Here is a 21,218-nt window from a genome sequence, read left to right as displayed (position 1 = left end):
TGACGGTATAACCACAACAATAGTAGCAGGAGGAGGTCTTTTTTTCCCTAAGAACTCACTAGGTGCTTGGCTTTACACATCTACTCTCATCTAATCTCCACAACTTGAAAGGCAGGTACTCTTCATATCTCCATTTACAAATGATGAAACCAAGGGTTATAGATACTGAAGAATCTGTTGAAGACAAGTTTTTAAGTCTCACGAATGGAATGTAACACAGCTTTGTCTAACTCAAAGTCTGGGCTTTTCACCACTACACATTTTGCCTCCTAAACCAGACTTATTACTGTTTTGCAGAAACACCCTCTACCTTTGTATTCTCAGTTCTTTCTCTCTGTCAAAATCCTACCTGGCCCAGTTCAACTGTTTCCTCCCATGTGAAGTGGTGCTGACATTGCTTTCTTCCTATTTTGAATGAAAATGTGATGGCTGGAGGTGTGGCAGCCATATTTCAACCATGAGGGAAATATCAAGAAAACAACAGAGGCATCTATCCTGACACTGGTGATAAACCAGCAGCAGTGGCTGGCTACACCTCCACATTTCTTGCTATATGAGAAAAATAATTCCTTATAGATTTGAACCATCATTGTCAAGTTCTGTGCTATTTCTAACTACACTCAGTCCCAACTGATGCAGTCCCCAAACTGTTTGCTTTCACTTTGCTGACCTAGAAGTTCAATGGGGCACTACACCTGTTAATGCTCCTTTCTCTGCAATCGCTCTCTGCAGCCAAGGATACAATGCATCAGCTCCTCTCGGCTCTGCCTGGCTGAGACCCCTAGGATCCCATCAGCTATGTCTATCCAGTCCCCTAACTCCCTAACTCCATCCACATTGGCAAATCACACGGAAGGACTCAGAGTCCAACTGAACAAAACATGGAAGGAAAAGTAGCAGGTGAACAGGGGTTTGAGAAAGCTGTTAGGAATTACTAGGAAAAGGCACAAGTGAAAAGTCACAGAACAGCAGAGATTTCTGTTGGAGAAGCCATCTGAGAAACTAGTGAATGAAGACTCTATACACCAATCTGAACAAGCTATGGAAGAAACGGAGAGCAAGGACCTGTTTCATCAACAAAGGGAAAATACAAGGAGCTCCAGCAAGAGTAAAACATGGTGGAAGGAACTAAAGTTCAAATCTTTAAAATCTAACTGGAGAAGCTACAGGGCCTGAAGAAGCTGAGAAATTTCACTGTGTGTCTGCCCCTCACTCCCCATCCCAGAGAACTGCATGCTCGCTCATCACCATCATACTGAACCACATTTAGCTGGCACTCTCATCATCGTCTACATGTAATAAATGTAAAACCTTTTAAATGCATTCAGTGCTAGGCACGTTTTACTAAAGCACAATCTCTCTCCTGAACATATTAAGGCCTTCAACGATTCTCCGGCTGCCTACCTGTATCAATACACGGGTTTTTATTTCATTAATTTCCTTTATAAACACTTATTCAGCATTTACCACGTGCTGGGCACTGTCCTAAGAGCTTTATAAATAACCTGACAAATCTTCAAAAACAAATTGGCTGCCTGACACTTCAAGCTTCAACTCAAGCAATCTTGCTGAGAAGTTGAGGGGGTTAACATGAGAAGACATATTTTTAGAGATCCTGTATCCAAGAGGGAATCTCGAGAAATCCTCGAAGGCAGCACAGCCTTCTGCTTCTGGCTCTAGGGAGCCTTCCTTGACCTGCTCTGTCCCCCAGCACAGGTATGCGGGATGACTGCCGGGTTCTAGGCTGTGCTCAGCAAGCAGTAATAAGCCTCCCTGACTGGAAACTGCTCCTTCCTGAGAGAGAAAGCAGCCATGTGTGTGAGGTGGCGCGGATAACGTGCTGGAGAGGATGGCCTGCCAGCAGGTGCAATCAGGGTGCAGCGCGCGTCTGCCGTTCACCGGGGAGTGGGACGTGGGGGGGGGGGGTGGCTGAGAGTTCTGTCCCAAGCGGGTGGAGTTGGAGGAGCAGTGTATGGGGGGAGAGCAAGTTTCTTCCAGCAAGTTCTAAATCAGGGCTCTCCACTAACTCACTGGGGAAGCATGCACTGTGTTTTTCTGACTGTAGTCACAGTTTCAGTCAGTTTAACCAGGCAAATTTATATTAAATTTTTTCTGCTCTCGTCTTCTAAGCTTTTTATTTAGTAAGTGCATTAACGCAAAACAACCTGATTGGCAACAGTGCCTGCAGCCTAAAGAGAAAATTTCCTCTTTTCTTGAAGAATTTCTGATCTTGGCTGGATAAATGTCCTGACTTCTTTTCACTGGGAGGGCTGGACACACACACACACACACACAAACACACACACGCACATTTGGTGAGGAAGGGATGGGGGATATTCTGGGTTCAACTCAGTGGATTTTAAGTCAAGTATTTTCCAAAAGTCCACATGGAGTCCCTCTTCGTCTATCTACGAGTTTTGCACAAGGAATGTTACAGTTACTGAAACTGTTACTTCTTTCAAATGAATTTAAATTGTAATAGGCTTAAACTAAAAAGTGAAGATCTAACAGAGGCACTTCAGACATTAGACACAGGAAGGGGGAGAAGGGGCAGTTTAAAGAGATTGCAAGGAAGGCTTCCTAAAGCTGGACCACTCACTCCGGCATGCTTCCGCCCCTGTGGTTACGTGCTCACTGTAACCCTGTCTGCTGAGAAACGCACGGTCCCATGGGGCATAATCTTCTGTGTCCACAGGACCTGACAGAACCTAATACATATTCACTTCCTCTTTTCTTTGGTTCAATATTAATAATGATACGTGAGAAAAACTTTGCCACGCTTAAAAATAAGTTTTATATGGTGGGCTTAAACACACACACACACAACTGTTCTTCTTGTAACCTTGTAAGGTCTGTACTGAGCACATGTGTGCTGTGAATGGTTTACAGGGGTACCTGTGATGCAGTGTCCCCCAAAGTTGTCTGACCACCAGACCCCTCTGTCAGAGAAGTGTTCACTGAAATATTGTTTCACAGGATACAATTTAGAAATCATTGTTTTCGCTGAAAGTTGTCCCCAAACACACAGCCTTTCTTTATGCACCTGGTTGGGGGCAAGCTGGCCTCTAGAATAAGCCTTTCAATTCTGACATTCGCTTTCTAGAACTCCAGATCATCCAGTGGCACGTGCTGCTGAGTTCATCATGTTGGCTCTCAAATGAAAATGTGTTTTGAAGTAGACTGCATAAAAAAAAAGAAAACAATCTTTTAAACATCTTAACTGTCTTTTAGCTAAATTTAATATGAACTCTTGGGCAAGAAATCCTCAGCTGCTGTTTCTTCTCTTGTGTTGTTTATTTTTTAACATTTTCCTTTGTTTTGTTTTTGTTTGTTTATTTTTTGGGGGGGTAATTAGGTTTGTTTATTTATTTATTTTTGTTTTTAACAGAAGTACTGGGGACTGAACCCAGGACCTTGTGCATGCTAAGCACACACTCTACCACTGAGCTACACCCTTCCCCCTTTGTTTCATTTTTCATTAAATGTTGTTTCTCTGCTGCTTAGTCTTTATCTAGTTATTCAGACTCTGATTCCTAAAACATGTTCATAAACCCCATTAAATTATTAACAGGTTTCTAACCCCTTGCAGTAAGAAACACACACACACACACACACACACACACACACACATACAGATGACCTTTATAAATCATTCCTACCCTTGATTTTAGAAACTCTCAAGGTGTCTCTAACTTAATTTACATCAGGATTTTCTTCAATTCTTAATGAAAACTTAATAACAAAATATATGTTAATTTTTGAAGAAAGTATGTAACAAAGAACCATTAAGTCATTCTTGCCATTGTACAGAGGATCTGTGTGCAAACGGCCTTCTGGTTTTTATAAAAGAGTACATAATTTAATAATTAAAAGTGATAACTATTACAAACTTAGGAAAATAGCCAGTCCTGTACTTTCTTATGTCAGAAACCACTGGGGTCCCCCTTTTCCTCATTAGCTCCATTTTTTTTCCCTTCAATGCATTAATAAAAATTGAGAATTGTTATCTAAAAGTAATCTTTTATTTAGGATTCCAGGAAGACTCATAAATCAAAGGAAAGAAACAAGCGTTGGTGAGGCTGACAGGAAGCAGTAAAGGGTTCTCTTGGTTTTATTTTGTTTTCTGCAGTGGTTCCCTTTGCCTTATGTAAGGCATTATGTGTGCTTTTTTTTTCTGTCATCCATTTGTATTCTGAGTACTTGATTTTACATTCAGATTTAAGTGAACTGCACATATGAAACTGCTAGTTGACTACATAATAAACCTGTCCCATTTTTCTACCCTTAATTATTGAATTCAGCAGTTTAATACACAATTCACAAACCTGGAAATAGTTTGCATTCTTAAAGTTTGTAAATTCTTGGCTGGCTGGAAATCGAAACATATTTCATCAAACAAACAATACTTTACCTGGTAGTAAGTCCAAGGTCAGCCCAGAGAAGCAGGTTTTACTTTTACTGAACCTCATTCAGAGTTTGTAATCTTGCTATTATAAAGTGCCTGGTCACCATTAACCTACGTTTATTTGGTTGGACGTAGCTGGGGAACTAAGGAAAGGAATATTTTGTCTGCAAAGTCCACACTGGGATTTCCTTTCTAAGTTCCTAAAGCACCTGAATGCTCCACAAGTCTCCAGCCAAACACCTCCTCCCCTCTTTTCTGGCTCTGGGAAGGGGGAGACACAGCCCTCAGTGGTAACATTCTCCAGCTCGTTACCTCGTCCCCCTTGGAAGACTGTCCCTCTAATGCCATTTCCTCTCTTCCTGTCCTTCCCCCTGCATCTTCCCTCTCACTACCTACTAACACTGTTCTTACCATCCGACAGATATAAATTCAGGCAGACCCTCTGGAAATTGGCGGTGAGGGGGCAGGGTCTGGCAATCCCACATGGGTTTCGAATAATGTCCATCTTTAAGAGCATTAAAGACAACATCACACGACACTGTAAGACTGTGGCTTCCCAAGTGTCTGTCTCCCTCCTTTGCTTCTGAGCATGACTCTCCTTCCCATCTCTGTGTGAGCTGCTTCTCTGAGTCAACTGCTTGAATAAAAACCCTGGACCTTTCCAGGAGAGCCCTGAAGGAACAACCAAAGAAAACAGTAGTGGAGAGGGGTGGGTTCAACTGAGAAGTATATTCAATTCTAAGGGAGTCCCTGATCACATCGTGGGAGTCTGGCTGTTCAAAAGCAAAACAGGAAGAGAGACAGAGCATCAGCCATGCCTGGGTGGGAGGAAGGAGAAACTGAGAAACGTTCTTCAAAAACGGTTTCAGCAGAAAAATATACTTAATAACCACTCAATTTAGAAAATACCTTCTATAATGAAAGTGGCTCAAAGTAGTAGTCGTAAGCATTTTCACTTTATATTTTTGAAAGGCATTATAATAATGCAACTTGTGAGATGAGAACACTGGGAAAGGCAGAAGAAAATCCACTTTTTAACTAAGTTATCTCTTCTACCATTGTAGTCAGAAACCTCTGCCATGTGGGCACAACTGCAGGTAATGTTACGAACGCTGAGGTAATTTATATGCTTTTCCTTTTTATTAAAAAATAAACAGGAGGATTTTAATTATTCACTAGAATGTTAATACAAAACCAGTGTGATAGCGGCTAACATTCTACAAACAGCCTTTTGTGACATGAATGATCTAAATTCTTTCCAATTTCATTGACTATTCAGTGCCTTCCCCATTCTCCCTGCCCAATTTAGAAGCTTTGTGACAGAGGAAACTTAACTTTCGATGCCCCAGTTGATGATAAATTTTTTACAGAAAGCATACTATAACACTTGTTCTTGGGCCAGCATCACCCTGATAACTCAAGTAAAAGCATGAATTTCCTTCTCCTCCCCAATCACTGGAATAACTGTATGAGTTCTCTATTTCGCTTTACGTGCCTTCGCTTGCTAATGTTTCCTAAACAGAAAAACAGCCTCGCTTTCTTTTATCTTCATAGCCTTACTCGGATTTCCTTAAAAATTCCTTTCCTCCTTACAAGAGAACGGCCGAGGAGAAGCGGTGAGGCCACGGTGCATTCTGCAATGGGCCAACAACAGAGTGAACCGTGGCGGTCTTGTGAGCAGAAGCAGAGGCTTGGCTTTCCCAGCTGGGGAAAAGTCCTTGCTTCTCTGCAGTTCCCTATCCTGACGAATCCCAGCATTGAGAGTGGTTTTGTCCTCTCCCTCCCCGGCTCAGCGGACAGCCACCACCAAGTACCATAGGCTGCCCCCTCTCTGTCTCCCAGGCCGCCCACCCCTGCCCATCCCCACTGCACTGCCTCGGGCCAGCTCCTGGCCCTGGTCAGCCAGACTGTCCCGACAGCTCCTTAACGGGCCCCCTGTCCCCACCCTAAACACCCTGCCCCAAAGTCAGGTCCCTAACATGGGAATCTGACCATCACTTCACCACTGCAAAGAGTCCTCCGGGAGTAAGAGGAGTCTGGACTGAGGGGGCTCACTGATCTCCACTGCCCACGCCCGGCATACAGAGGAGGAATAGAGATGAATGAATCACTCAATCAGCCACACATTTCTCGGGCTAAAAACTCCCAACCCACAGACGGGAGCGCAGATTCTCCAGCGCGGCCGGGCTCCCGACCCGCCTCACCCTGCTCTCCACGTCCCACCGTCTTCCCATCACGAAGCGCTCTCCCAGGGCTCTGGGTCTAAAAAGCCCGAGTTTCTCTGCCCTCAAAGGCCCTTGCTCCACATCTGCTCTTAATGACTCCTCGACAAAGGCCACGTGAGTCCTGCGTAGGAAGGTGAGCCCTGTTCCCGCGGCTCCTGCATTTGGGAACAGAGCAAACCATAAATAAATCCTGTTTTTCACATCCTCACCAGACCATGTGATGCCAGCGTCTAAAGCGAAGGGGCTACGTCTTACTTATTTTTCTCTCCCCTTTCTCTCTTCTCCTTCTCCAAAGCCCCGAACAGCACCTGATAAACATGACATGTTCATCAAATTCTTACTGGATGAGCCTATTCAAGGGAGACAAACAACCCGAGGCATTCGGATGAGGGAAACTCCCAGCCCTTCTCTTCCGGACCAGCCTCCCTCCCTCTCGCCCAGCTCCTCCATCTTCACTGCCGTCCTGAGGCCCCCTCACTCCCTCATTTCCTCCCACTCCCTGCACAGTGTGGAACTGGGCGAAGTCCCCATTCAAATCCTAAACCTAAACACCCTGCAGATGGAAGGAGGAGAAGCCTCGATACTACTCTCAAGGCGGCAGGAGGATAAAAAATGTTCCTGGAGACCTGATTAGAAGTACAAATTCAAGTCCTCCCAGGAAAACACAGTCACGTGTTGGCTGGGATCTACAGAACTCGTGATGCAGGGCTAAACTGCAGTTATCCTTTGTGCTGAAATCCTGTTGGATGGCCATTTATGATCTTGTTTCTACCAGAATACAGGTTCCAAGTCTCAAACAAGCCATCTGTGAAGTCACTAATGACCAGGACAATCGATTTGTTCATTGTGGACTGCCTTTGCCAAAGGTTTTCCCCCAAGAATTTGAAATTTGCTCTCTGAATAATTCCCCAACTACCAGGGTGAGTGGAAAGAACTCTTGTCTTAACATCAGAAGATGCAGATTTTCCAGAAGAGGTTCTCATTCCTGCCGACACAGTAGACGGATTGGGAGAAGTTTTAAAAAAGTACTCATTCTCTTGGCTCCATTCAAGACCATGACAATCAGGATCCCCGGTGGTAGGATCTCCTCAACAGTTTATGGAGGAAGTGCTTCAGGAAATTCTAATGTGCAGCTGGGCTGAGAACCTCGTTCTAGACTGTGTTTTGACTTAACTGTCTTTGGGCAAATTCCTTGTGAGTCTGACCTTACTGGATCTTGGTTTTCTCACCTGTAAAATGAAAGCTTTGAGATGAACGAAGCTTCTTTATACTTAGGATAATCCTTTCCAGTTTCCAAACCATTTATAACTTTTCTGAGTTAACTTTCGAGTGTTCAGTTGGCCTATTTCTCTTGGCTTCTCTGACGATGTTCAAGTCAAGAAAAAACAGACAGGAATTAGCAAAGACCTTTTGGTGACTGAGACAGAAGGAGTTGCAGGCAAAATTCCAATTTGAAAAGTGTGTTTCCCACATACTTAACTAGTTCCTGGGAGCACAAACGTTACATATACAATCACTGAAATGTACAGATTTTTTTAAGGGCCATTAATGTTAAAAATTTTAAAAAGGAAAAGAAAAGAGAGAAGTTCCCATACTCGAACACTGCACTCCCTCAGATGCGTGGTTTCATCACTCTAACAATGACTTTTCTGCATATGCTTCCATTAGAGCACTGACTGGAGAATAAGGTGATTTCAATAAGGCCCCCTCACTCCTCAATTCTATTTTACTCAATAGCTTGCTGAGCGATTTAACACACAGGGTCCCTAATTTCTTTATTCTAGTGACAGCAATATAACCTTTGTCTTGCTCCCACCAATTTTTCTCTTAGGTAACGCATCTTTCAAAGTTTAAAAACAAATTTGTTTTTTCATTTATTGGGCTTATAAGGTAAACCTAGAAACCTGCGAATATTTTTTGAAAAGCAAATAAAGAAATATTCACCTACACGGAAGAAAAGAGAACACAGGAGAATCGCTTGCCCCATTTTATAATATTACGGTACACTGTGTAGTCTCGTGTCAGTATTTATTATCAGTCATTTAGTTTATGATAGGGAATAACTTTTGATTACTGATGCTTGTAGTATTACTCACTCTGTCTTGGACTATTTGAAGATCTGTATTTTTATTACAAAGTCCAATAAAAATAAAGTGAAAAACCCATAGGTCCCAAAACTGATTCCTGGCTTGCTGTATGTCACTCCTTTCTAATCTAAAAAGTATTTCCTTCCACTGTTAGTCTCTGTCTCTGGCTCATAAGCAAATTTATCTTCTAATGCCTCATTCTTTATTTTAGCCATTAATCTCCCATTGAGAACCTTACCAAATGCCTTTTGCAGATAAAAATATTTAATATCTACAAGATTTCCCCTATCCACAAAGCCATCCAACATTGCTTAGAGGGAAAAATCAATCTTTTACACCTGAATTTAAGTTTACTGGTTTGGCTCAAAGTATTTTTCTCTAACTTCTTCAAGTCTTTACAGGAAATAATAGAACACGGTGCAAGAAACTTACTTCTCTTTGTGATGGATTGAATTGTGCCCCCTAAAAAGAGACGTTGAAGTTTGAACCCTCAGTACACTTCAGAAAGTGACCCATTTGAAAATAGCGTCATTGCAAACGCAATTAGTTATGTAAAGATGAAGTCTTGCTAAGTAAGGTGTGCCATTAAATGACGAGTATCCTTACAAGAAGAGACACAGAAATAAACAGGGAGAAGCTGGCCATGTGATGAAGGAGGCAGAAATTGGAGTGACGCATTTGTAAGCCAAGGAATGCCAAGTGCTGCCAGCAAACACCAGAGGCTTTCTAGCAAGAAAGGATTCTCCCTACAGATTTCAGAGGGACCATGGCCCTCTGGACACCTTGATCTCGAACTTCTACCCTCAAAGACAATGAGAATAAATTTCTGTTGTTTTAAGCCACCCAGGTTGACGTACTCAATGATGGCAGTCTTAGAAAACCAACACCCTCCCTCTTTTCCCAGTAATTCCATATTTGGGGCCCCTGCCTATCCTGGATTGAAATCTACATGGAAATTTCACAGATACACAACCTATGTGTGTGCGTGTGTGTAAAACATTTCTCTCCCCTAGGATCAGATTTCACACTGAAGGATCACACTTAATGTTCAGCTCCAAAGGATGACATAAAATGTTTCTCTCTTCTAAGACCACATTTAACTCCAAAGCAGAAAGCACTGTAACAGTTGCTGAGTGTCATGTGTATCTAATGCCGACTCCACCGAGCTGTTATCCAAACTATGCTTTGAACATCTCCTACGTCCTGACGTGGCCCATTCAATTTCTGGAAAACCTGAACTTGAACAAAACCCTGCCTTATACCAGGCCGAAATCCATCTTTGTATGATGTCTAAAAGTCGGTCCCAGTCCTCCTACATTGGGGTAATAGAGAACAATCACGCTTTTTCATCCTTGTGTGTGTGTGTATGTGCATGTAAGTATTTGAACACAACATCACAACTCCAGTGACCCCCCTCGTCCTAAATAAGATGTCCCTTTTCCTTTCAGTCACTCTTCATGGGAAGGTCTCAGCCCCCCTGATCACCTGCTGGGACACCCCTCCACACATGCTCCAACGCCATTTCCATCCCCCCACACCCTCTCTCAGCCCCTCTGCTCCTTCATTCTCTCGCGGCCCTCACTCAGCCCTGACCTCCCCTCTTCTCCTCTCTCAGCTGGACAAGAGAAAGGTCCACTTTTACAGTCGCCCCCTAGCTGTTCTCTCAGCACTCAGGGAGAGGAATCTGGAAACAAAGAAGGGCTTCAGTACAGAACTCAAGTGGCAGTGGTTAAGCATGCCCTGCTCATATTCCGAGTGCATCATCACGGGACCATCAGCAGAGCATGGAAACACAAAAATGCAGTGGGGGCCGCTCAAGGTGAGGGTCCTCTTGCGTCCTCCCCTTTCATCTCAGCGAAGACTGGCTGTGGGCCTATTGTGGGCAGAGCCCTGGGCTTGCCTCATCTTTCTCTTTCATGTTTATTTCATGTCCATCACCCCCTACAGTGTTCCTCCGAACAGTCTCTCTCCGTTGTCTTATTTCTCTTGTCCTCCATAGAAAAGTACAGCTCAACATAGAAATCTCACTCAGTGACTCTAGAAATGCATTTATGCCTCCAAAGGATAAACAGAGCTTAAATATAGTATCTTACATTCAGATCAATCGCAGGGTGGAGAGCAAGACTGGGTGATAACTAAAACTGGGAATCTGGAGTTGAGTCCTTCAGAATTCTGCCCCCGTCCTCAATGTGTGGCCTCGGTCTAGTCACATAACTTCCCAGACTCAGGTCTCCAGCCACTAAATGTTGATAAGTTATCTCTCCTATTTCTCTCTTAGGACAATTGCATAAAGAATTAAACTGAATATGAAAGCGAATATATGTATGTATACGCATGACTGGGACATTGTGCTGTACACCAGAAACTGACACACTGTAACTGACTATATTTCAATTAAAAAAAAAAACTCGTAAACTAGTAACTTCACATGATTTACTAACTTTTACTCACGTAATCGTTCAACAAATATATATATCAAATATCTATCTAGCGCAAAGTATTGAGGGACCATTCGAAGATTCCAATTTCCCAGCATTTAAGAGTTTGCTAATTAATTAGCAACTACCTGACATGGACATTCAAGGATAAACAACAAAAATTAGTCTGTTAAGAATTAAAGACAAATGGATAATAGAATCGCAGAGACAGGAGCAACTGTCTACAGGTCTAACCTCCACTGTCATGTACCAGAATTTCACTGAAAAAAGAAAAAAAAAACCTTCTTCTTTTAATGAGAAAATACAGATTTCTTCAAAAAATTAATTGTATACGTGTTGTTTACAAATACGTCTATTGCCATCCCTAAACTTGATAACCTAATCTATCAACAAGCATTTCCCAGGCACTGTCTAATCTTTGTACTCAGGAACTACTCCAGGCAAGCCGGGTCTGGGGAAGGCAGTTATGCGCTTTTGGAATAAGGTGAGTTACATTTTTAAAAATTTCACACAGTAAAATTTTACTGACTAGCATCTGCCACATAAAAAACTAAGCTTACAAGCTTTTTCCCCTGCTACCCCAGTAGGCTAGCCATGAAGAGGCATAGAAAACACTTTATGTTTAAATGTATAGAGTTAACCTTTTCTTTAAAATAATATGCATATACCAAAATGCACCATTAGTCCTTCCCGTATGGCTGGGAGGCCAGAAAACACACTAACGTCTCTCTTCTGCAGAGTTCTTTACTCTGCACTCAACAAAGGATGGTGAGGGTGTGGGTGGGTGAAGGTAAACTTTCTAAAATTTTTGCTTGAGGCCCTGAGTTCAAACTGACTCCCTGGATGAGATGTTAAGTTAATTAGTTTTCACCCTAAAAGTGGTTTCACTTTCAGGGCTTCTTTAAAGAACTATAAATAAATTTACACATTAAATTCTTTACCTCTTAACCAAATACATACATCTATATTCTTCTGCTTTCCCCAGTGATCAACTTTCAGCTGCCGCATACTTTTTCATAAATTAAGTAAGTGCTTTTGCTATGAAAGACAAGATCTTATTTAAAAAAAACCAGGCTGGAACACCACGGGGGTCTAGATGCGCCATCTGGATCAATACTCCTTGAGTATACAAAGATTTGCAGCCTAAGACGAAGGATTCAGTGTGACTTGTGACAATCTTTAGAAAAATAAATCTACACTGTCATTTATTCTACTCTTTGATTCATATTTTAAAAAAATCTTAGATGTCAATTTGCTATATTAATCACAGCTTTTTTTTTTTTTTTTTTAGGGTTTGGTTTTCTTCAGTCACAGCAAGTTTCCCACTATTTTCCCCCCTTTATTTTATTTATTCAATGGCTTCCCTTCTATTTTCTTCTCTTTCTCTGCCTCATCGCATTGTTTCTGTATTACTTTGATCTTACTGGGTTGAATTTCGAGTACTCCCTCCCTTGGTTCCTACTTTTTTCATTTTTGATTTCCTAGACATTACAAAATCCCAGCCAAGTTCAAAGCTCATTTTGCATTACCTTCAAGGTCTGCTCTTCTCAAGCCCCACATTTTTGTGTCTGTACAACTCTTCCCGCAGATCTTCATCAGCAATTCAAACCTGATGACATTATGATTGCATCTATAGTGCTTTTCTGCTCCAACCTTATTTATCATGCCTGCATTATTTCCAAAGATAAGGTCTAGCGTAACTTCAGCACAGAGCTCGTGAGCTGCTGCGTGTGTGCCAACAGTCCACGGCTCCTGCGAGATAAAGCCACTCTTCCACATTCTGGCATTATTCTTAATGTGTGTGTTTGCTGGGCTGAAGCTCCTTAAGCAGAAGACTGACCTGCTTTCGACTTCTCTTTTCTATAAGCATGTTTCCCTTTCTATCTTACTTCTTATCCCCTTGTTCTTGGATTATTTGTTGCAAAAATAATGGCTCTCATTTCCCTTCCATGATTATATTCCCTTCAAATTGCTTACCCTGACCCCTCCTCCTTTATTTTCATTTCCGTCCCCACATTTCCACTAATGTAAAAAGTAAGATCCATTCTCTGTGACCAAAAACTTAAGGCAACAAGTCTTCCTTGGTCTTTCCTTCCCTCTAGAACTAGCTCAGAATCCTCAAAACCTTCTGTACATCATGCTACTGCTTCCACTGCCTTAACCATGTCTTGTGTATATAAACCTCCTCGTCAAAGGTATGATTTTTCAATCTTCTTGTCGAATTCAAACAAAAGTTTGCTCTCAAAATAACATACCGGAAATCTAGGAGGTTGTGGCAGATCTGGAAAGATGAATCTAGATCTAATCTAATCTAATTTCACTTCGCCTATTTTCTCTGTTCCTTATCTCTGTCTGTCTTTCTCATTAATTCATCTCTGTGTATTCCAAAACATTTCTTTAGGTGTCCCTAGATGCCAGGAATGGTGGTAATCACATGCAAATAAAGATAAATAAGATAATTCTTGGCCTCAAGAAGTTTCATCATTTTGCAAGAAAACCTAACAGGGAAAACAGTTGATGATTATATACTATTGACAAATGCGACTGGTATTTACAAGTGGCCCAGGAGCAGGGTAGTACGAACAATTAATTCTGCCTTTAAAGGATCGTGGAGAGATTTGACAGAGTGTGAAAATTTTATTTAAATCTTTATAAACTTCTAACAGAAAGGGAGAAGGCAAAACAGACAGAGGAAATGGCATAACAAAGACAGGAGTACCTGGGATGTTTACAAACAGCAATCATGACCCTACAGACTAGCAGCAAAGACACCCTTTTAACTGATGTCCCTATTTTACCATAAAAGAGTACTTTCCTTGTAGAGTTGTTTTGAAGATTACATGTTAAAATATACATAAAGCCCTTAAAATAGTACCTGTCACACAGTAAATGCCCCAGAAATGTTACCTATTATTAATGTTACAGTATAGGTTATATCACATATATTTCTTCTATTCAAAATATACGTATATTTTTTTCCCTGATTTCTGGCTTGGTTCTGGATCACTGTGGCTGCTGAGTGAGTGATCTCTTACACATCTGAAGGGCTGAAGTGGCTTCTATAGCTTCCATTGTAAAAGAATTAAGAGCAATGACAACCATAGCTGTGAACTGTACCATAACAAAAATTAACTGGGCTACATCTAATTGTGATTATCAATGAGTCAATTTTTTTTATACCATTCTCTTTTAAGACACAGTCAAAAATTGGCAAAACAAGTTTTGTAATTTGTATGTAAGATTTACTGAATAATCCTATTAACATAGTAAGCTTTGGGATCAGTACAGAATGAAATCCAGCTCAATATCTTGTACCTCCTACAGCTACAACAAATGTCATGTACATTACTTCATTTGCATTGATACTCATATTAATTCATTTGTTTAATGTCACAAATTCTGCAAAATAGAACAAGGGTCCAGGTCTTCTAACTTCTATGATCATGGCTCCTTCCCCTAAGACACTCTGAAAGATTTCTAAAAAAACTTAAACCACAAGTAGGCTACTAATCATTTAGTTGACCAAAAATCTAAACACACACACCCTAGCTAAGTTTTTACTTACAATGATGTATAATATCAGACTAATGTAGTTATATATCTCTACCTTGCTCTCTCTAGAGAACTGTGTTTGCAGTTATCAAAATGGCTATCAAAATTACAAGATAAAAACTATTATGACTATAAATGACAAATTCCTTTCCTTTTGAGATTTTGATGCTAATTTACTGGGGAAACAAAAGCCCTGAAGAATTTCAGACATGACAGAATAAATGCAATCAGATTTGCCCTCCTGCTATAAATAACTACATAACTAAACAAAATATATAAGGCTATACACATTAGCAGTTAAGGACTTTAAATCAGCTGTTACAAATATATTCAAGGATTTAAAAGAAAATATGATCTCAATGAGTGAAAAAATGGGAAGTAGCAGAGAAATAAAAATTTTAAAAAAGAATCAAATGAATTCTAAAACCAAAAATGTACATGAGCATAAATGTCACTGAATGGGCATAAAAAGTAAATTTGAGATAGAAAACAAGAGTCAAGGAACTTGAATAAAGATTCATGTAAATTAGTCAACCAGAAAAACAGAGGGGAGGAGGGAAAGATTAAAGTTAAAGTGAAATGACCCCAGTAACCTGTGGGACAATGTCTAACACTCAGGCACTTGGGTCCTAGAAGGAAAAAAAGAGACAGAATGAAGCAGAAAATATACTTGAAAAGATATCAACAACCTACAAATTCAAGAAACTCAGCAAACTGTAAGCAGGATGAATACAAAGAAAATCATAGTATTTGGGAAATAGTCTTGAAAACAGTGACACCTGTGCTGAATCCACAGATGTTATTTGGGCCAAAGGCATTCCAGGCATGGAACGCAGCAGGTACAAAGACTCAAAAGGGTTAGATGGTACCCTGTGCAGAGCGCTGCACGGGACTCCACGCAGCTGGAGCACGTGGCGTGAAGGGAACCGAGCTGACGGCAGAGGCTTGGGCAGGGTCTTGGGAAGCACCCTTTTTGAAGTCAGGCTGAAGGCATTTGCATTGTACCCTGCAAATGAAGGGAAGCCACTGAAGGATTTTAAGCGGCCCAATACCACCACCCAATTAGCATTTTTAAGAGATCATTCTGACAACAGCATGGAGAACAGATTGAAAGGGGAGAAAAGCAGAGATAGGGAAGCGAGTCAGGAGGCTGCTGAAGTGAGCCACCTGGGGAATGACAGTGGCCTAAGAGAGCAGCACGCAGGATGGAGAGAAGACGCATCAGATACAGTAAAAAAGTAGAATTCTCAAGACTCATTTGCTGACGAAGGTGAGAAAAAGGAGCGACTCTCAAGTTTTAAGTCTGAGTGTATGAACAGCTAGACCTTCTGTGTGTGAAGATAAAGAACAAGGCAACCTACATTTGAAAATATAAAAAAAAATGATACTGCCTTAAATTTAAGAAGAAAACTCACACAAACAAAAGCACAGGCTGCCTGAGACAGGATGGATATGCCGTTCTGAGAAAAATCAAACACTTAAATTCACAGAGAGGAGTAAGTCAGAGTTAAAGGAATTCTTGTCTAACATATGTTGATGAATGAATAATCAAAGAATAACACAGAAGGCAATTCACTAACAAGAGAGCCATCTACTGCCTTACAAGGATAATGCAGTGATGAAACGCCACCAAAAAAAACATGTGAAGCAAAGCCAAGTTTGTGACCGCTTCCCACTGTACATGGATTCATAAAAATCTGGCCCCTCCCACAAAAGAATTCCAAGTGATTAGCACTTTTTTTTGCAAACAGCCAAATGCTTTCACTTACTTCTCCTAAAAACATCAATTTCATACTACCATCATTTCAATATAAAACGCTTACCTGCCATCATCGCTACCATACTGGCTTTGTAGACGTTAGTAAGGGATCCAAGTTCTCCCGTTGCTAAGATGGTTTTGAGATGAGCCTCCCCACAGGCCTTGCGAAACTGACGAATCTCATCATACAGGGCTGGGGAAGGAAACCATTGAGGCAGTTACAAAGCAGGCAAGTGATAACATAACTTGGCAGCCGTTTAGAGCTGGTAGAAGCTACCCCAGATTTAGGAAACATAAACCATTTGTCACTTTCTAAAAATCACCCCAATTTAACATCGCCCGGAGCACTCTGTTATAGTTCACATCCTGTGACAAGGAATGCTTCATATGCGACTGTGAAACTGTTTGTAAGCCCTGGCCCAAGGTCCCGAGCCATGGAGCTTTTACGATATTGTTATAATGACATGCAAATTACAAACAATTTCTACTGCTTCCATATGATGGTTACTTAGAAGAAAAAAGAAATTCATCTACCATATATATATATATGTACATGGGTAGACCCCTTTGCAAACTGAAGGAAAAAGTCCTCATGTTCTTATCAATTCTCCCATTCACATATAAGAAGTTATCTTTTTGGAAAATGAAGCAGTCCTTTCCTGAGAGCTCTGCTAATGATAACAAGACACAGCAGCTTGCCCCTCTATCTGCCAGAGTATGTGTCTATATCCAAGACTAAAAAGTGTCGAGGCTGGACAGGTAGTGATGGATATATGTACACAAAGCCAGCTATAGAGGAATTCAAAGATGCAGCTTTGAATCTATTAACCCCTGAGCCCAGTTCCACATTTGGCATGCTACAGTTCCATATAGCACTCAAAGCAGTTGGATTAAATATACATTCTACATCTATATATCTATATATCTGTATCTCAAAGAAACTGAACAAACTATACTCAATAAAATAAAATTAAAGGGGAAAACATTTCATATTCAAAGTAACAGAATTTTAGTAAATAAAATCAGTATAATGAGTATTAACGTTCCGACAAGTTATTTAATGCCGTCTTTTGCGAATGACATCAGTGCATTGGGGCTCTTCCCCTGCATCAGGTTAGCAACACCCGTTTCCTGAACTTAGGCTAATCTCTACACTACCAGGACTAAGAGCAGGGGTTTTTTTGTTTTTTTATTTGTTTGTTGGTTTGCTTTTTTTGTTTTTTTGTTTGTTTCATGGGACGTAGTTTCATAAGCACATGGACTAAACCGAGCAGGAAACATTCACAACAAGGGTAAAGGTTAGGGGAAGCATTTTTTAATGCTAAGATGAACGTTCTATAACCCACAGGTTTACTAAAGTACATATAAGAGAATAAAAATCAATTTCAGGTCAGCAAACTCAGTCAAAACCATGAAAGTTATAGCAAGATAAACAAAACTTGGTCTTCTCTGTCCTAGAAAACCTGAACTTAACTTGAAGCTTGAAAGTGAAAACTGAACACAAATAAAGGCAAGCATTCTACTATGAGGTATGTGTAAAGTTCAGTGCCTGCTGCCTCCCCCAGGTCCACCAAGTACCCACACGTTTTTTAAGAAAGAACTGAATATTTACACAAATCCCTAAAAATCAGTAGTTCTGAATATCAGAGATGATCTGAGATGCCATCCCACCCACCTTACCCTGTGCATCCCCCCGAACTGTAAGAAAACCACCTCACCCGTACGTCCAACATGACGACGTGTGAGAACAGTACAAACAGCAAGACTACGTGGCGATGACACGTTTATACCGTTTTAACTCAGAGAATGAATCTTGGATGGAAAGATATTTCTTGAGTTACTGAATCTAAAAAGAGAAAGTTGTTCTCTAGGAGCCAGTGACAAGGAAATCTCTTATGCTAATTCAGAGTTAACTTGTGACTCAATTAACGGCTTTTCTTTCTAGTACAATGTTGCCATCAAAAGCAAGCTCAAGAGTCAGACAAATGTGGATTTAAAACCCAACCCCACTCGGCCATAAAAAAAGAATAAAATAATGCCATTTGCAGCAACATGGATGGACCTGGAGATCGCCATTCTAAGTGAAGTAAGCCAGAAAGAGAAAGAAAAATACCGTATGATACCACTCATGTGGAATCTAAAAAAAGAAAAAAAGAAGATACTAATGAACTCATCTACAAAACAAAAACAGACTCACAAGCATAGTAAACAACCTTATGTTTACCGGGGGGGAAGGGGGTGGGAAGGGATAAATTGGGAGTTCAAGATTTGCAAATATTAACTACTATATATAAAAATAGATTTAAAAACAAATTTCTTTTGTATAGCACAGGGAACTATATTTAATATCTTGTAGTAACTTATAATGAAAAAGAATATGAAAGTAAATATATGTATGTATATATATGACTGAAACATTATGGTGTACACCAGAAACTGACACATTGTAATTGACTACGCTACAATTTAAAACAAAAAACAAAAAAATCCCAACCCCATCACTTTCTGTGTGATCTTTTCTATCTCTAAAGTGTCAATAACAATATTTACTTTATAGGGTTAGATGAAGATTAAAAGAGAAGACACATGCAGTACTTTGCACACTGCCTGGCTTCTTGTTAGCACTCAAGACGTTTAGTCATTATTATTAAACTCAGAATTCTAGCAAAATGAATTTGCATTAAGTGCTGTGTGAGAAAAGTCAAATCTTCTTTCATGGCCTGACTCAACTCCCAGTACTGCCCCGAAATTTTCTTATATTGATTAATGCTTATAGTCGGTGTGCCATCAGATAAGGCTTGAAAATATTTCATTATAGCATTTGTTAGTGTGAACTCTGGCCTGTATTACAAAATTCTTACAACACTGATCCTGAGCATATTTATAAACAAAATTACCAGCCTTTTTCTAAAGAATGTTACCTTTTGATATCCGTGGATTTCTTCACCTATCGTTAAAACTAACCAGAAAAACCAGATGTATTTCATGACTCAGTTATCAGCCACTTGGAATTTATACTTTTTAATTCATGGTCCAAACAGAATGAACCAAAAAGGGTCACTTAGAGCTTAAATGGATTTAACAAATATGCAACCAGTGCCTTCTCATTCTTTCACTGCCAACTCCTCCAATCATTTCACTGACCTATTTCACCACATAACAGGGCCAAGGTTTCCTGAGCAAATATCTTAATCTTTAAAGATCAACACTGGGAAAGTTGTCATTTCTTCCCGTGACCCTTCTGCCCAGAGTACAGAAGGACAAATCAATCAAAAAGCAGACTGAATCTGGCCTTTTTAAAATGTGGCCTGGGCTCCATCAAACAAATGCTTCTACCTTGAATCTTACTGAGTGATGCAAAGAGGAGGAACAGTCAGAGATTTTCATGAGTCCTGCAGCATCAGCGATGGCAGCAAATCCAAGAGCCCAGTGGCCGAGTGGCATCTGTACCCAGGTTGGCCAGCGGCAGCAGCCCCAGCAGTGGCCCTCTAACAGACTCTTCCCATGACACATCTGGCTTATTCTCAGCTCCCCCGTCTTTGAGGGCCCTGCGTGTTTTCCAAGTCTGGTTCTCCAGTTCTCAGTGATTTCTGTACATTGAAAACAGTCTTACTGGTGAGGGTTGGGAACTCTAGAAAACCTGGTGAGCACAACGAGCCTGAGGACACAGTACTGGGCCAGGGAGATGGCCTGCATGGTCAGAAGATTGTTATGTACAAGGAAACTAAGCGAAGAAGGAATTATACTGAGGGAAGTGGGAGAAAGTTTCTCACTCACAAGAAAAAGAGGCATAAGTATAGGAAGAGAGAGGGCAAGAATAAACTATGTGATGCTGGCTTGTAATAGAGGTTATCAGTGTGAAAGCATGGTTCTAATAAAAGATAGATAGATAGATAGATAGATAGATAGATAGATAGATAGATAGATAGATAGATATGGATGTATGTGTGCTTATATATGGTACATATTATTTTGTAATCTGCTTTTTATCCTTTGATATATCATAGACATCTTTCCATAGTATTAAACACAGGTCTGTAGCATGATTTTTAATGGCTGCACAATCTTCCATTGCATGGTCACAAATAATTTACTCAATCACTTTCCTATGATTGACCATTTAAGGTTTCAGATTTTTTTGTACTTATAAACAATACTTCAGTAAATATCCTTATAGTTAAATCTTTGCATACATCATGACCTTATTCCTGAGAGCATTTACTAATTTTTTTGCTCACATACTCACATATAATACATATTCATGGTTAAAAATTCAAACATTGCAGAAACTGAAAATTCTCCATTAAATAAAAAAGAAAGAACAATTCTTGCACGTATCAGAAAAATAATAATTTGGAAGGCTATTATAAAAGATGATTGACAAATGAAAACGGGATTCAAATGCCACGAGTGCAAATTAGTCACAATAATGCAAAATTTAACAAAACACACACACCAGAGAAGTGGCTGGCATAGTGATGTCCTATTAAAAAGTTGGTAATAAATGTTTTGACTTGTAATGAGGTTTTCAGGAGCAATGAAAGTGGGTGTGCTAGAAACACAGGACGTATTACATGGCAGAAGCTTAATCAATGCAGTGGCACAACCAGCGGGTGTTGTCTCCTGCCTGTCCCGCCACGTCCCTCCCACTGCTGCCCCGCTGAGGAGGAGAGAAGGAGGGCATGACCCAACCTTCCGCTTGTCACCGTCAGCGGAAAAACAGGTGAGGCCGTGCTGGCGGAGCATTCCCCA

The 21,218-nt window shown here is 40.6% G+C and overlaps 1 protein-coding gene across 2 annotated transcripts in view; it reads right to left on the bottom strand.

Annotated features, from left to right (window-relative positions):
• DERA (deoxyribose-phosphate aldolase) overlaps positions 1-21,218 on the bottom strand; it is an 82,332-nt gene that overhangs the window by 16,879 nt on the left and 44,235 nt on the right. For both annotated transcript variants that reach the window (XM_074357651.1, XM_045510280.1), the window contains exon 6: positions 16,531-16,659. In XM_074357651.1, the coding sequence (XP_074213752.1) occupies positions 16,531-16,659 (129 nt within the window). The remainder of the gene's footprint in view (positions 1-16,530; positions 16,660-21,218) is intronic.

Source organism: Camelus bactrianus, chromosome 34, assembly GCF_048773025.1.
Source record: "Camelus bactrianus isolate YW-2024 breed Bactrian camel chromosome 34, ASM4877302v1, whole genome shotgun sequence".
Lineage (NCBI taxonomy): Eukaryota > Metazoa > Chordata > Mammalia > Artiodactyla > Camelidae > Camelus > Camelus bactrianus.
This window is presented reverse-complemented; position numbering and strand designations above follow the sequence as displayed.